The sequence below is a fragment of the Euleptes europaea genome, chromosome 8, assembly GCF_029931775.1.
Source record: "Euleptes europaea isolate rEulEur1 chromosome 8, rEulEur1.hap1, whole genome shotgun sequence".
In the NCBI taxonomy this organism is placed as follows: Eukaryota; Metazoa; Chordata; class Lepidosauria; order Squamata; family Sphaerodactylidae; genus Euleptes; species Euleptes europaea.
Genome location: NC_079319.1, coordinates 54,225,967 through 54,242,693, shown reverse-complemented (window position 1 = coordinate 54,242,693; position 16,727 = coordinate 54,225,967). Strand labels below are relative to the sequence as shown.

Sequence of the window (16,727 nt, the reverse complement as noted above, 5' to 3'; positions counted from 1 at the left end):
TTAATTCACATTCACAAACATATCTCTGCATACAGACTACAACATCAGGACTGAGGTGTCTGAGTAAAAATTTAATAACGCTTTTGACATCATATGTCATATTAATTCACTTGAAAAGCTTTAAACAGCTTTTATTTTCTTTGTGACTACATGAGTATCTTTTAGTTAGAAAACTGAAATCTTAAATGCATTTGGAATGTCGCTGGTATATACTTATTTTCAGTAATGACTTGGTCCCATTGATAAACGGCTCATGGAAATCATAGTACAATATCTACTTATGACCGTTGCATTCCATGAACTGATCCAACTGCTTTGGTATCAACTGTGTTTTCACTCCCTACCAACAGGGCCAAACAAATACTGAAAACGAATATATTCCAAATAAGCTCAGCAGGCGATTTAATATCCTTCAACATTTGACAGATGTAAACAGGGACATACTTGCAATATCCCTATCCTACTGCTGCCAGGAGTGTCTTTTGCCAGCTTCTACTGGTTAACCAGCTGCGGCCTTTCCTGGGTAGAAAAGATCTGGCCATTGTGGTACATACCTGGTTACATCAAGATTAGGTTACTGCTATGCGCTCTACATAGGTCTGCCCTTGAGAAATGTCTAGAAACTTCAACTGATGAAGAATGCTAGAGCCAGGATACTAACTGGAGTGGGTCCATATCATTCCAGTTTTGGCCCATCTTCACTGGCTTCCAGACACAATTCCAGGCACTTGTTTCCAGGCACAATTCAAGGTGCTGATGTTGACTATTAAAGACCCATATGGTCTGTGACCAACATTCCTGAAGGACTGCCTACTCCCTTATGAACTCACTCCAATCATCTTTGGAGGCCCTGCTTCAGGTGCCTCCATCTTCTCAGATTAGACAAGTGGCAATGCAGGAAAGGGCCTTCTTGGTCATGCTGCCAGAACTGTGGAACTCTCTACCCAGGGAGATTCATCTGCCCACACTTCCACTGCCATTCTCTACCAGTGTAGCATTCTCTCAGTGATCCCCTCCTTCCTCATCAAATGTTTTAATCGTTGCCTGTTTGCCTTATACATTTTAGCTGTTTTTGTTTTAGCGATGTTTTAATGGTGATTATATTACATATGTATTAATTTGTTAGCTAACTTGTTGGCCCTTGTGAGGGCATAAAGGCAGGATATCAATTTTGTAAATATATAAATAAATTCTCATACCAAAGATGTTTGCCCCTCCCCACTGCACTTTGCTGAAGTCCCTATTCTGTTTGCAGAATTCATTTAATCTGCAATAGTCTGTCCTGAACTGCTTTAAAAACCAAGGAGGTGTTTGGGTTAAATTAATGCTAGATAAACATAACTACTCTCCATTCTGCTATCATTTGCTCAAAATGAACTTCACCAGCATGTGAATGTGCAGGCAGCACATTACATGGAGCCAATATTCTTGCATTTACATGTATGTATGGGCACTAGACAAGTTGAACCTATCTAACTTTCACCTTAATATTTCTTTTTTACAGATCTGGAATCTGAAAAATAGGAAACCCAGCAACTTATGATTTTTTTAAATAAAATAAATGTATCACCAAATACTGATGGTGAATAATCAGAGTCAGGTACTAGAACATAGGGACTCTCCCTGGCAAATGGGGATAGCTGGAGCATGTTATTCAATTTCAACTTTCTAATCCTCAAAAGATACATTTTCAATGGCTATTGTCCAAAAGCAATCAAAACCTTCTGGTTTCAAAAGATTCCTACATGCCACCTCCGTGAGTTGATACAACACAGATTTTGCAAACAAGTTTTCAGAAATTGTAACCCAATTCAGATCCTGCATTTCTGGATGCAGAAACAGGTTTGTTGAGAACTCTGTCAGACAACTGACATACCAAACTGCTCAAGAATTAAGATCTTCTATGGAGGTCAAGTTCTACTAACCCCATAGTTAGAACTGAGGTGACCCCCCGCCCCTGTAGAGAACTCTAATTAATAAAGCTTTTTCCAACAGGTGTTGTTTAGTGCCTCTTCTTTCCAAAGCTTTTCCACCCATGCTTGGGGCACCAGAGAGAAACTCTGTACCATGTGTCATTTCATTAAATGGAAACAGGCAGTAGACATATTGTTTTAATAGCTAATTGTTTAGTCTGTGATCCTATGGTGGAGCCAACATGGCATAGTGGTTAGAGTGTCAAACTAGGATCTTGGAGACCCAGGTTTGAATCCCCACTCAGCCATGGAAACTTACTGGGTGATTTCAGACCAGTCACTGGGTTGGATTCTACAATCAGTAAGCACAAGGATCATGGGATTTCCCCCAACTTTCCCTATTCCTGGAATCCCTTTTAACCCCTAGATCTCTGCTCATATAAGAGGCAGAACCGGAAGTCTTGTTCCCTTCTCCTTTCCTATTGCAGCCACCTGACATAGGTGGCTACTAGTCCAGGTGGGTCCCTTGACCTGGAAATAAATGTTCCCAGGTCAGATAGGGCTTTTTGTGTGGGGGAGGGGGAGGTAGGGAAAATCTTGGCCCTTCAGCACTTTTTGTTGGTGGTTTGTGGGATCAAACTCACCTTCTCTCAGCCAAGCCTACCTCACAGGGCTCTTGTTGTGATGATAAAATGGAGGATGGGAGAATGATGAGGTAAGCCACATTGGGTCCCCATAAAACAGAATACAAATATCTAAATAAATGCATTTGGAAATCAACTGAGGAACCTCTTGCTTAACGGTAGAGGTAGACTTTTTGATAAATGAATAAATATCTACCTCTCTTTTCTTTCTAAACACGGCAGGAGATGTATATAGCAGAAACTCAGGCTCTGTATTTTTTCAGAACATGGCATGTTGTAACAAACGAGACAAATATCTGACTCTACACAACAGCTGAAGCACTCGGTACCACTCCCTTATATTCTTTTATTTTGTTATTACTGAATCTGCAGCAGTTAAAAATTCTCAACCCATGAAATCATTTGCCCCTCATGGGATTCAGTTTATTCACTGTTGTTAGCTATGCAGCAGAAGAAACTAACACACACAAAGCCAAATGCTGTACAGTTTAAAATGATCATGTTCTTCAAAACTGCTTCCTAAATCTTCCAGCTGACTAAAAGAGAAAATAAAAAATATTTGTCTTTGAAATCCACTGGGGATTTCCACTTTCTTAAAAAATAAAAAAAGCTCCACTGATTTGTGTCAAAAACATCAGTGAATTAATTAATTCACGGAACTGCTTGAAGTCACAAGAAACAACTGCATTTTTTTAAATAAGGAAATAAAGTCTCACAGGTTTAGGATGCATTCCCTTCAATAAAGTACATGTACATAACAGTACAATCCTAAGGAGAGTTACTACAGTCTAAGCCCATTGAAATGAATGGGCTTAAGACTGGAGTAACTCTCCTTAGGGTTGCACTGTAAATTCCAATGAAATCAGTGAGACAAATAATGCCTGAAGTGAGACGTTCATTTCAAATCTAAATAACTTGTTCAGCAGGTCTGGTGTTAGCAATATTAATTGAAATCTTCTGATTTTGATCTCTAATCCTTTGCTTTCTTTGTTTATCAGCATCTATAGCATTGTATATCATCACAGAAATGGAAGTAAACCCCTCGCAACACACTTTAGTTGTAAAGCACTGTGCTCTTTATAAAAGTGCTATGTGTGTGTGTGTTAAGTGCCGTCAAGTCGCTTCCGACTCATGGCGACCCTATGAATGAAAGTCCTCCAAAATAAGTGCTATACTGCTTTGGAAAAAAAAATGCTGCTTGTAGTTTTTCAAACTCTGTGAGCAACCTGAGTAGCTAGACAGAAGCTTGGGTGAAGAGATATGTGACTATATGTGTAGCTATAGAGAAATAAAGAACTTCAGACAGCCTCCAGGTTTCTTACCTCCCCACATATGATATTCATGTCCAAAGCACCTTCCCTAGATAGTTGCGGGAGTTGCCAAGAGCCGGGGGGGGGGGGGAATGTCCTGGCCCTTTAATATGTAGAAATATCCTTTTATGACATGGAGGTAAATAGCATATTTTTCTCCAGGCAGCTGGCAACCCTAATGGTTGCTAGCAGTCACCTAGGTTTCCAAAGCATCCCTGTCCTACATATTTTTCCTTGCCATCTTCCCAAAAGAAATCAACAACAAAAACTAGTAGGATGAAGCTCTTCTTGTTCTCATGTTCTCTCAATTTCCAGAATAAGGAAATAAAATCCATTTACTGGATTTTCCTCACCTCCAAAATATTTTCCGGCAATTGTACGAGTTCTTCTTCTTCTTCTTTTTTAAAAGAAACATAGTAGAGTGCAAGAGTGGGGAAAACTGGCAAGTGAATCATAAAAATGCTACAGGAAGGAAGGTCTGGATTATGCATTACACTGAGAAAGGAATGGGCCATTTTGAACAAATATATGGACATACTCCAAATGACATTAAAAAATAAAGATCTGTTAACAGTTTTAAAAGAGTCCAAACTGAATTCCAGCTGAATTATTATCCACAGAAAAGGCATTCAAGGAAAGAAACTAATGCATCTGTAGGAAGAGGTATAGTAAAATGAAGGAGGATTATTCTGCTAGGAAATTTAGGGATTTGATGGATTTATAGCTCTAAAGTAATATTGCTAAGATTTTATCAGCTAGGCCAATTTGTTCCATACTTCACCGCCACAAGATTGAGTGAAATTGTAATTTTGGTGACTTCTCCATATCAGGAAACAACAGCAACCTTTTCTTCCTTTTGACAAAAATCCTTATGTCCTAAAAAAATGTATTATTTTATCTGACAGACACTATAGAAGTAATGGTTCTGTTACTATGGTAGACTCCTTAGGAACATCCCCAGAAATGTTAATAAAGTTTCTGTATTAAAATATATTTTTTTCCTGTGAAGTCCAATACTTATAATGCTCCTGAACACTGATATTAGATACGTTCATAGATTAAAATACTGTCTGAAAGATATAATTAAAAAAAAACTTTCTCTAACAAAGAAAGCATTACATCAGAGGAAACACTGTAGTCAGTTCTATATGAGCAGGCAGTAATCTCATACCTTGTGTCACTGTTGTTGCTAAGTCACACATACAAGTAGCCAAACATCACATTTTAAAGGCATAGTTCAACTCCCTCTGCTAGGGAAGCATGTGGAGGAATACTGTACTATAAAAGGCAGTAATTCTTTTCACTATGGTCCAAGGACTTCCCTGGTTCAATGTCATCTGGATCCTAAGACCATAATGAAACTATTTAAGAACTAAGTTTCTACAATACACTGAAGAGGCAAGCAGTATGATTTATACACTGGTGTAAATCTTAAAATGTAAACAAAGCAGCTGTCCTTTTCTGCTGTACAATGTGGGAAGTCAAGGGGAGAATCAGGTTCAACAGGAGGAAGCTACTGGGCAAAGGACATTTGAAATGTCCTTCTGTACTGAAACAAATATACTACATTCTATGAAGACCAAGCCTAAAAGTAAAGTGGGGAATCAAATGCGGTTCCACATCTCATGTGGAGGAGTGGGGAATCAAACTTGGTTCTCCAGATTAGAGTCCACCGCTCCCAACCACTACACCACACTGGCCATAGATCCCCGTGTGAACTTTGTTAGTAGAACCCAAAGTTTCTCCATGATTGAGAAACTATGAAGCATAAAGGTGTAACTTTTGGACCCCACAATCCAGGAAACAATCCTATACTTCATACTCTTCCATGTAAATACTCTAGCAATAGAGGAATGAAATACTACCAGAGGAAATACAAAAAGTTTGACAGGTAATAGCACACCAGGGTAAGAGCTGAATACTATCCAGCACTGGTACTATCTATGTCCATTGCGGTACACAATTAACTTATTTCATATAAAGTATCAATCAGTACTTGGCTATTTCGTCAGGAATTGGTACAAGAAGCCACATGTTTAAAACTTCAGCAAGCATTTTTGCAGCCCAATCATACAAGCATGAACTCTATTTGTACTGAGAGGAAGTTTAAGTGGATTTTTTTTAATATTCATAGATTATGGATGATACATGAGATAAATGAATCCCAGTATAAATCAGAGAAAAGGAAGAACGTGGTTGTTGTGCAATGTTTAAAGGCAAAATTAGGCAACACCTGGTAAAAGGCAGAAAAATCCATCCCACCTAGCAATGTGCGATTATCAAACAAATGTGTATCTAAAATTGTTCAGATTTTCTTGTTCTTTAGCTGCACACCCCATGTAGTCCAACAAGCTGGAGTCTGTAAAGAAAACCTCTCTCTGCCCTATACAGCATTCCTTGCCTCCTCATTAGGAAACAACAATGGTTCTTTTGTAGATTTTTGACCAATTATAAACCCAAGGGCTTTTTTTTCTTACTGAACACATTTTAAGCAACCTGAAAAGTATGGGCCATAAACGATAACCTTTTTGGGGGGCCGCTAATTTAGAACACTTTATTTTGGGTTGGTTTTTAATGAGTGAAATATGTCTTTGATGAAGTTAAGCTGTTTAAACAATGGCTCTGTTTACCAGCTTAAATTATACATCCGAGTGACTAGACTGGCCTGAAATCACCATTGCAGACTCCTACACTGTGGGCCATACGCCAAAGAGGGAGGAGATGCCCAGTTCAGGCTGGTGGCTCTCCTTATCACGCACGCATTCTTCAGTAGTGATGGATTTCTTTTTCAGAAAGCCAGGCTGCTTCCAGCACCACAAAAAAGTCAAACTGATAACCAGGGTTACTCATGCCACCCAACATGCTGGTCTCTCGTACCACACTGGATAAACCTGCCCAAATGTAGCCATAGCTATGAGATTAATCTAGAAATCTTAAGTCTCTTTTCAACAGACAATTCAAGTCAGACTGTATCCTGATATACAAAACTTCCTTAAAACAGTCAGTTAAAACCCAATTATAAAAATCTACAGGGAATGTTATTCAGAGAACAGCTCACCATAGCTGTTTAGCTGCTGATGAGGATGTTTAGTTTAATCTGACCTATTTTTTGGGGGCAAAAAGTTATATTTTTCAAAATCCAAATCACAAAAGCTTTCATTAAAGTCTACTACTATATCTTCAGCTCGTATTACTACTTTGATCTTGATTTTCAAGTCTGCATTTAATATTTCTCTACCTATAATAAGGAAAAAATTGTGTAAATTGCTGATCACTTTCTGTTATAGAGTCAGCCACGTGTTTTAAGTTTCTGTTCTTACAGTGCAACCATAAGAAGATTTATACCCTTTTACACCAACGAGTTTAGGATTGCACTGCCAATAACTGATTTCAAGATGACAACTTCAGTGCAGTAAGGATGTCCTTGCCCTGACATCCATGGCCAAGGCCAGCCTAATCTTGTCTGATTTTGGAAGCTAAGTAAGGTCAGTCCTGGTTAGTACTTGGATGGGAGACCACCAAGGAAGTACGTGGATGCCACAGATGCAAGCAATGGCAAATCACCTTTGTTTCTCTCTTGCCATGAAAACTCTATGGGGTCACCATAAGTCGGCTGCGACTTGGCGGCACTTTCCACCAACAAGGATGGCAGCTCCAGCTGTTTTCCCTTAAGATTGAAAAAATCAGAATCTGCTGCTTGTGAGGAAGGGCTCTGGACTCAAGTAACAGGCAAAAGCTCTTAACTCAGCAGATCTAATTATAGGTAAACCCTTGACAAGGCAGGCTGGACACTGCCTTTCATGAAATTCCTCACTGCACATGGAAGCTGCGAACTTGTAAAGAACAGGCTCCTCTGCTACCAGCAGCACAGAAAAATTGGCACGAGGAAAGAGAGGCACCGATCCAGAGCTCTTCTTGAAACAAATCATAGAATCATAGGAGGACAGAGTTGGAAGGGACCACCAAGGTCATCTAGTCCAACCCCCTGCACAATGCAGGAATTTCACAACTACCTCCCCCACACACCCCCAGTGTCCCCTACTCCGTGCCCAGAAGATGGCCAAGATGCCCTCCCTCTCATGATCTGCCTAAGGTCATAGAATCAGCATTGCTGACAGGTGGCCATCTAGCCTCTGCTTAAAAACCTCCAGGGAATAACTAAAATAAATCAGAAACTCAATCAGTTATACTTTGAATGGCAAAGAATACAACTTTCCCTATTTGAAAGACTTAACCTTATTAAAAGTTTAATTCTTCCCCACTTTATATTCTTATTTAGATCTCTCCCATCAATGTTTTCTTACTCCTGTTGGAAGTATTGGCAAAACAAGATCCAAAAGTTCATTTGGAATAATCACAAACCAAGAATCTCACTAAATACACTTTGGTCTCAATCCGCGAAAGGAGGCCTAGATGTCCCGGATATCCGCCTCTACCATGAGGCAATTCACCTCAAAAATATAATAGTACTAATGAAAGATAAGCGTGCCCCGGACTGGTTAGACTTGGAATTCTCTGGCGGAACACAAATCTCAATATTTGAATTCCTCTGGAATAATCCCACTGATAGACCAAATAGAACAACTCAGAATTCCTTTCTTAATTTGAGTATAAAGATCTGGGACAAATATCGACAAACTTTAGCGCCCCATCCATCTAGAATATCCCCCTTTACAGGACAAAAATGGTTTAAGCCAGCTTTTAGCACTAATGACTTTACTTGGTGGAGGACAAATGGGAAAATTACTTTTGAAGACATCATCAAAGCAGGACATCTTTTAGATAAATCTAGGATTGAAGCTGGTACTAGCTCTAAATTACCTTGGTTTAAATATTTCCAATTAAAACATTTATGTAACAATAAACAATTTTTACAAGCTTTTAAAAAAACCCTAACTGATTTTGAAACTCTGGTTAAATTATACACCAATAGACAAAAAGGCCTAATCTCCAAACTTTATCATATTTTACTGGGGAAAAGATTAGAAAAAGGAGTTATTACCTACTTAACTAAGTGGAACAAAGATTGTGGAAAAATAATTTTAGACAAACATTGGTCACAAACTTGGAAATCATACAGCTATACATCAAGAATAGTTTCTGTCAAGATGCAAATGGTGAAACTGTTGACAAGGTGGTATCTAACTCCTGTGAAATTAAACCATATTAATAATTCCTTCTCTCCAAAGTGTTGGGAAAAATTGTGGTAGTCTGGGTACCTACCTACATTGTTGGTGGTCATGCAAACACATTAATTCTTTTGGGGGCGATATTCTAAGAGAAATCCTTTTACTCACAGGTTATTCCATACCAAAACAACCAGAACTCATATTACTAAATCAAGGATATGATCCCAAAATTCCCAAGATTAGATTCCAGCTCATTCAAATTCTTATTTCTATAGCAAAAATAATAATAGCATCACAATGGAGAAACAAAAATCCTCCCACAGTTTCTATGTGGCTGAATCGTATTAAAGACTTCCTTAATTTGGAAAAAATATCAGAAAAAGTACAGCAAATGGAAAACCCCAACCACGAGTCACTTTTCTTAGAAACATGGTTTCCAATCCTAGAAAAATTTGATATGTTGGCTTTTCCTGATTTTAAATACCTGTTTTAACTACTCAATACTTTCCAATGGGTAAAGGTTTAACCTACTATTCTTAAAGTCATTACCTCTTGATCCAATTTATCATAATGTGTGATGTTGAAAAGTTACGAATTGTATTGTATTTGTTTGTTTGTACGTGCGAGTTAAAAATAAAATAAAAAACTACAAATTAAAAAAAAAAAAACCTCCAGGGAAGGAGCGCTTACCACCTCCCAAGGAAGCCTGTTCCACTGACGAACCGCACTAACTGTTAGAAAATTCTTCCTAATGTCTAGATGGAAACTCTTTTGATTTTTGCAGCACTCAAGCCATACCTGGGCAGAGATTTCTCAGGAACTCAGGATGGAATTTAACGGATGTGGAATTCCCAATCAACTGTTTTAGTGCTGGCATGCAAAAAGCAGTAGCAGGAGTGCTTAACCCTACCACTATCCACAAAGCTTGTTCCGATGGCAGGAGTAAAATATTTGTCCCAACTTTCAAACTGCTTTCTAGTTTGGAAGCAGGTGGTGAAGGTGTGTCCTGTTGGACTTGGCAACATCTCTCAAGACTGCTGGAAAAAAAGTGCCCAATTCAAATAACTACTTCAATGGCCGTATATCTTGTTCCATAAATTTAAGCCCCTTATCTACACTCCAAATCTTTTGTTCATAGGGCAACAGACACTGGCTAAGAATTACTGGTCCTCTTTGGATCTTTCCCAGTTATTTCAAAGGAAAAGACCTGCACTGATTTACAGCAGGATTTACGACTGCTCTGCATGGCTGGAGCCAGCAGACGACTGAGGGCCAAGGAATGTAACAGCACTCAGCAGCAGGTGTTCACAGAGCTTCCATAAAACCCAGGTACTAACTGCTCCAAAAATACTCAACTGATGGCAGCACCAAATTACTTACGTACGGGTGAGGTTTAGCAATATCCTTTTGTTGTTGTCTGAGTAATGTACAGTAACTTGTTGCACGATCTGTTGACAGAAGAGTCAACAGGCTCTAACTGGTTCCAGCTGCCTTGTGTTTGCAATAAGAGGAGCAAACTTTGCTCAAGCTTATGTTGTGGCTCAGAAATCAGGGATCTTCAGAAATTGGTGCAAGTCCTCACAAAGTACACACAGGGGGTGAAGATTTTAAACAGGAACAATCCTACCACTTGACTAATTGCGTGATGAAGCACCACATTCTCCTGACTACATATGGGGATATCTCATCCTTGGAGACAGAGAAGTGACCCAACGCTTCCACCACCCACCCAGCCTCCTGCTTGTCTTCTTCTGTTACTTACGTTGGGGTGTGTGGGCAGGGCATCTGGTTCCAGGCACAGTTGTACTGAACTTCAACATAGCTCTCTGTGCCATCCAGTACAGAACAGCTCACATTCTTGTTCACTATGTAGGCACACCAGTTTCTACAGGGGAGAAGAAAAGAGGGAGACAAGAGCAAGACAGTCACACTGTTACACCAGCAGACAATGCAGATGATGAAGTCTGGGTCAAACGTGCAGTCACAAATGTTCCACTCAGAGGAGGGACAAGGCTGGCTTGTCATTATCTCCTGAAGTTTTTGCCACCAGCCCAACACATGAGAAGGGAGCACGGTCAATTGTTCAAAGCTTTATGACTGTCAGATGTGAAGAATGCACATACCCCTTGTGCGCACACACATACATGTCACCAAGAAACAGAAGTATTCTAAAATATCAGTTTACCTAATAAACAAAATGCATGCAGTTACAGCACATCCTCACCAAATTCAGCCAATGTCTACAAAGCAGAACTTAAACTTGGGCTGCGAAAACTCTTTCAAAACCTGGTAAGGACTGTGTAAGAGTGAAGCAAATGATCTAGTTTTCAGCTGTTTGGCTCCAAACATAAACACATACAAGAAAAGTGCTCATTTAAATTTATCAGATCCCCATGCATAGTTTCTTATTAAGCAGTAAGAAAGAATATATAATACCACACCGGAGGACAGAAAAGACAGTTGCAGAGTTTAGCATTAAACTGAAACCATATGGTGTTGGATCACAAATGGAAGAGGGATACGGAAGAATCAGCTGTCCAACCTGATCTGTTGGATGACTGGTGAGTGACTTAGTGCCAGGCCATTTGGCTCGAGGGCTTTTTGGTCTTTCTTATGGCTAAGTGGCCCTCCTTTGTTAAACTGAATGCTAACTAATAGCCAACAATAACTGATTGATATTTCTTCAAGAGAGGCTAATAGTTGGAAGATTTCCCCCTCCCTCAGATTGAATTTGAAAAGAGAATTAGTTTATAGAAGTGTGTGTGCATGCAGAGGTTAACAAGATGCTGACACAGGTCATTTATGGAGAGGAAATTTGCGTTTGGTTTGCTGCAGTTTTCTGCTCCGGATTCTCAAACATCATATGCATGAGGGTTCCCCCCCCCCCATTCCAGGAGTACCTTGTGATTAATTAAGCATCCCCAGTGAATCATGGAGCTTCTGAGTCCCTCCCCCTGAAAACGCAGCCTTGTTGTACTTTACTTGGAGGGGGCAGGTTAGCTCTTAAAGGGACTGCATGTGTGTTTTTCCTCCCCACCTTTCTTTAACAGCTCCCTGCCGGGAGCCTTCCAATCTTCGCAGCCTTCTTCAGTGTCTTCCTGCACATTTCATGAAGGTTTAACTCCCTCTTTCATGCTTTGCTTTGAGGGAAGGGGTTGGATGGGAGGGACAGACCTGTGGGAGGGAGAAGGCAAAATGGGCGTGGCGAGAGAAACCCGAAATTAAAAGCTATGCATGGAAATAGGGGGAATTTGCTTTGCTCTTGCCTCAAAGCAGTATTTAGTCCTAAAACAGGATCCTAGAACTCCGGGGGAAGAACGAGGCCAGACTGAAGGTCAGTAAAATCATCAATAATGCAAAAGAAGCCTCGAAGCAGTCCAGCAGGGACTGCGAAGTAAATACCCCTGCATAAATAGCCACAGAGTCATTGGTTTTGCTGCCTGTTTTTAGATGTCTGCTTGCTTTTTGTAGGCTCTGCTTATATATCTGTAAATTAAGAGAGAATCTTAATTCAAGACTATTCAATAGGGATAACTCCCAGGAAAGTGTTATTAGAATGGCACTGTAAATATAGGAAAAGCACACTATTAGGAACTCAGTTGTCTCTTTTATCCAAAAGGCATTAAACTGTTCAGCACAGCTTGTACTTCTCAATGCTCAGGGAAGTGGGGCAATATTGAACAATATGATCTTGCGTCTCAGGGACTGGGTGGTGATGATCTCTTCTTCAAATAGCTCCAAATGTTCTTTGTCTTGGAAGGAGTCGACACCGGAGACTGAATCTTCTGATCTGTCCGTACACTGATGTGCGGCCAGTGCTCAGCTTCCCAATGAGTCATGAAGACTGTGATTTCGGATGGACATTTGTGCGCAGCCTATCCAACCCACCAAATAAGGCACGTCCACTAAATCTACCAACCTACCAAATAAGGCACATGTAGACAAAGCATCTGAGATATGCCTCATCCACATCCTTTAGCAACAGTTGCCTGTCTGGTAAGATTACATAAGCACCTTTGTTCCAAACTAAGGAAGAACTTTGGATGAGTATGCTGGAACAGGGATGGGTATTGAGATGGTCTGCTGTAAGGCAAAAAGGCATGAAGGAATCACCACCAGAAGCAAGAGAGAAGAGGATAGATGAAAGGTAGTGGTGGAGACAGATGTAATTAGAATCATGCAGATTATTGCCAGTTACTGGTTAAGAGCAGCCTTAAACCAGTCGGCAACTATGTACTCTATGAGGCTACCAGCTGTCAATTCTTCACTGGCTCCTCACGGCATCAGTGCTTCTTCCCCTGCCCTCGACTGCCACCTACAGTGGGGGCCTCACCTCTAAGCGCACTGCCTCACCTGCCCATCAGTGCACATTTACCGAGACACTGCTACAATAGAAATTATTTTACATGTGTAAAGCAGCCATCACAGATCGTGCTGCAGAAGGGGCTTTCACACCAGCCGCCTCCAACACGATACTTGTCAAGTTCTACCGAACAGAGTTCAGCGCTGTCAATGACAAAAATTCAGGCCAGACGTTCAATGGGGAGTGACTGACAAGCATGCATGTGCAAATGCACCCTAAAGCCTTTCTGAAGCTCCCTCCTTCTGACTCTCCTTTCCGGTCAAGACGGGGCATCTGGCCACTCTGGCTGGAGGGGAGGGTCCTGGGTTTCGCCAGCCAGACTATGCCCCCTTAGGGGGCAGGCATTTCACTTGCAACGACCTGCCCGGTTTCAGGCAGCTGTTATCAGGATTATGTCAGACCCGAGCCCTTGACCCTAGCCAGCCCATCTCCCTGCGGTTGTCGTAAGAACATAAGTAAGGCTGTGCAGGATCAGACCAAGGCCCATCAAGTCCAGCAGTCTGTTCGCACAGTGGCCAACCAGGTGCCTCTAGGAAGCCCCCAAACAAGACCACTGCAGCAGCACCATCCTGCCTGTGTTCCACCGCACTCAAGATAATAGGCATGCTCCTCTGATCCTGGAGAGAGAATAGGTATGCATCATGACTAGTATCTATTTTGACTAATCGCCATGAATAAGTCCACTCCCCTCTTAGAGCCCTCCAAGTTGTCAGCCATCAGCACATCCTGGGGCAGGGAGTTCCACAATTTAACTATGCGTTGTGTGAAGAAATACTTCTTTCACCCTCCAGGCAGGCAGTGCCAAGCAAGAGCCCCCCTCCCGCCGCCTCACTTGGGGAACGCCAGAGCCCGGAGGTCGGGGGCTGGCCTGGCACCAGTGGGGGGGGGGCGCCCGACCCGCCAAGCGCCACTTACTTGCTCCTGCCGCCCGGCCGCCCGGCGCGCGACTGCGTGGGGGGCCCCTGGGCCAGGCAGCCGCCCAGGCACACGAGGAGCGCGACGGTCCGGCCGAGGAGCTTCGGGCGCAGCTCCATGCCCGCACGACGCTGGCGCGCCACCGCCGCGGCACGAGGGAGACCCGCCAGGGCGCCGCTGCTGCCGCCCCCTCGCCTCCCTCCCCGCAGAGGCGCCTTCTCAGCAAAGCCGACTCACTGACGCAAGTTCTCGACACCCCCACCCCCGTCCCTCCCAAGTTTCCGCCCTCCAGTTCACACCCCCCTACCCGGTGGGTGGCTCGCCGTCGCCTCCGCCTCCCCCGGCCGTCCGCCCGCCTCCCTCCCCTCTTGTGGCCAAGCCGCGCGCAGTCCCTCGCCCTCTTGCCCGGGGGAAAAGCAGGATGACCTCATGGGAGTCCTTCAGGGATTTGCGAGAAAGAGCGCGCGCGCGAGGAACGGGCGCGTGGTCAGCCGTCGCCTGGCCCGGGCAGGATCTCGCGCGGCCGCTCCCAGGCGCGCCCGCCGGCTGACCTCCCGCACCTCGCGCGGGGCCTTCCGGAGGAGGCAGGGCACGCGCCCCCCTCGGAAGACCCCGGCCGAGGCGTTCCCCCCCCCCCCCGGCGCCCCCTCTTTCTTTCCACTCGGCTCGGGGCTGGACGCACCTTTTCCTTTTCCAAGAACATTCTTGCGCAACTCGGCAAGACGTTCCAAAATCTCTGCCTTAATACATTCGGTCTGCTTGTTTCACTGAAGAGGCTTCTTCTCTTAAAAAGATAATTCCCAGTGGGTCGCCGTGTTAGTCTGTCTGCAGTAGTAGAAAAGGGCCAAGAGTCCAGGAGCACCTGAAAGACTCACAAAAATATTTTCTGGTAGGGGATGAGCTTTCTGAGATACTTTCTGGCTCATACCCTGCCAGAAAATATTTTTGTGAGTCTTTCAGGTGCTCCTGGACTCTTGCTCTTTTCTCTTAAAAAGATACATTACAGACGACCGCTCAGACTATTCGAAGATGGCACCTATGGGATACGACGACTCTTCATTATCACTTGGCGGTGTTTCCGCAAAGCCTGCCCGGGCGTGATCCTGGCGCCGTGGTTCCTGTCCCCTTGTGTAACTTCGAAGGACTCTGCCGCAAAATCATGCCACAATAGACCAGCTGCACTTGTTGCCCATTTATTTCACCCTCCTGTTTTAATCTTCAGGCTTCAACTGTTTTCTGCAGCGCATCCATGGGGGGGGGGGGGGGTTGTGTGCCATCCTCACAACTGATTTATGCGACCCAGTAGGGTTTCAAGGCAAGGGGTGCAGAGGTTGTTTGCCACCCATGTGTGCGTGTTAAGTTGATTCTGACTCATGGCGACCCCATGAATCAGTGTCCTCCAAAACGTCCTATCAGCTTTGCTCAGGTCTCACAGACAGGGTCGGGGCTTCCTTTATTGAGTCCATCCATCTCTTGTTGGGTCTTCCTCTTTTCCTGCTGCCCTCAACTTTTCCTAGCATGACTATCTTTCCCAGTGACTCTTGTCTTCTCATAATGTGACCAAAGTACGACGGCCTCAGTTTAGTCATAGGTTTTCTGATTGGTGCATTTTGCAAAGAAGGTATTTTCAATATTTTTATACTGCCTTTCAAGTTTTTAAAATTAATTGAAGTGAATGGGCTTAGAAGGGTGTGACCGCAGGAGAGACCTGCAAGCATAGTATTCAACAAATTCGTCCTTGAAATAGGGTTGAGGAAATGTTGAAGCTGAATATAAATAATGAACTAAAGTCTTACAACATGAAGTCCCTTAAGTCATAATTTCTTGAAGTTATGGAGAAACTGATATAACAAGGGAAAGATTTTATGACCCCAAATCTCATCAACGATGTTTTTTCCACCCCCTCTTTACTTTGTTCTTAGACTACGTTGCCTTCCTGTTTTCCCTATAATTTGTGGTATGTTTATATGATTGAGAATAGGGTTGGTCAATTACAAGTTAAATAAAAGCTTTATGGGAAGGGAAGGTTAGATAGTGTTGCCAACTCCAGATTTGGAAATACCTGGAGGGTATTTGAAGGTGGAGCCTGGGAGGGTATTTGAAGGTGGAGCCAGCTGGGTGACCTTGGGCCAGTCACACTGTCTCAGTCCCACCTACCTCCCAGGGTGTCTGTTGTGGGGAGGGGAAGGGAAGGTGATTGTAAGCTGGTTTGATTCTCCCTTAAGTGGCAGAGAAAGTCAGCATATAAAAACCAACTCTTCTTCTATGTAGTCTGGAAATCAACTGTAATTCTGGGGGATCTCCAGCCCCCCATCTGGAGGTTGGCAACCTAGGAAAGTAGATAGGATTGATACTTTTGTTTTCTTATAATTCACATATTTCAGTTGTGCTTTAACTATTGCAAATTAAATACATTTAAAGATGTTAAAAAGCTCCCATCTCAAAGAACGGGT

The 16,727-nt window shown here is 42.8% G+C and overlaps 1 protein-coding gene across 1 annotated transcript in view; it reads right to left on the bottom strand.

The window, feature by feature from the left end:
• Nucleotides 1-14,393, bottom strand: part of EMILIN2 (elastin microfibril interfacer 2) — a 47,652-nt gene extending 33,259 nt beyond the window's left edge. The window contains exons 1-2 of the mRNA XM_056854632.1: nt 14,275-14,393; nt 10,759-10,881 (exon numbers count right to left, since the gene is read on the bottom strand). Coding sequence (XP_056710610.1) covers nt 10,759-10,881; nt 14,275-14,393 — 242 coding nt within the window. The remainder of the gene's footprint in view (nt 1-10,758; nt 10,882-14,274) is intronic.
• Nucleotides 14,394-16,727: the final 2,334 nt, after the last annotated feature.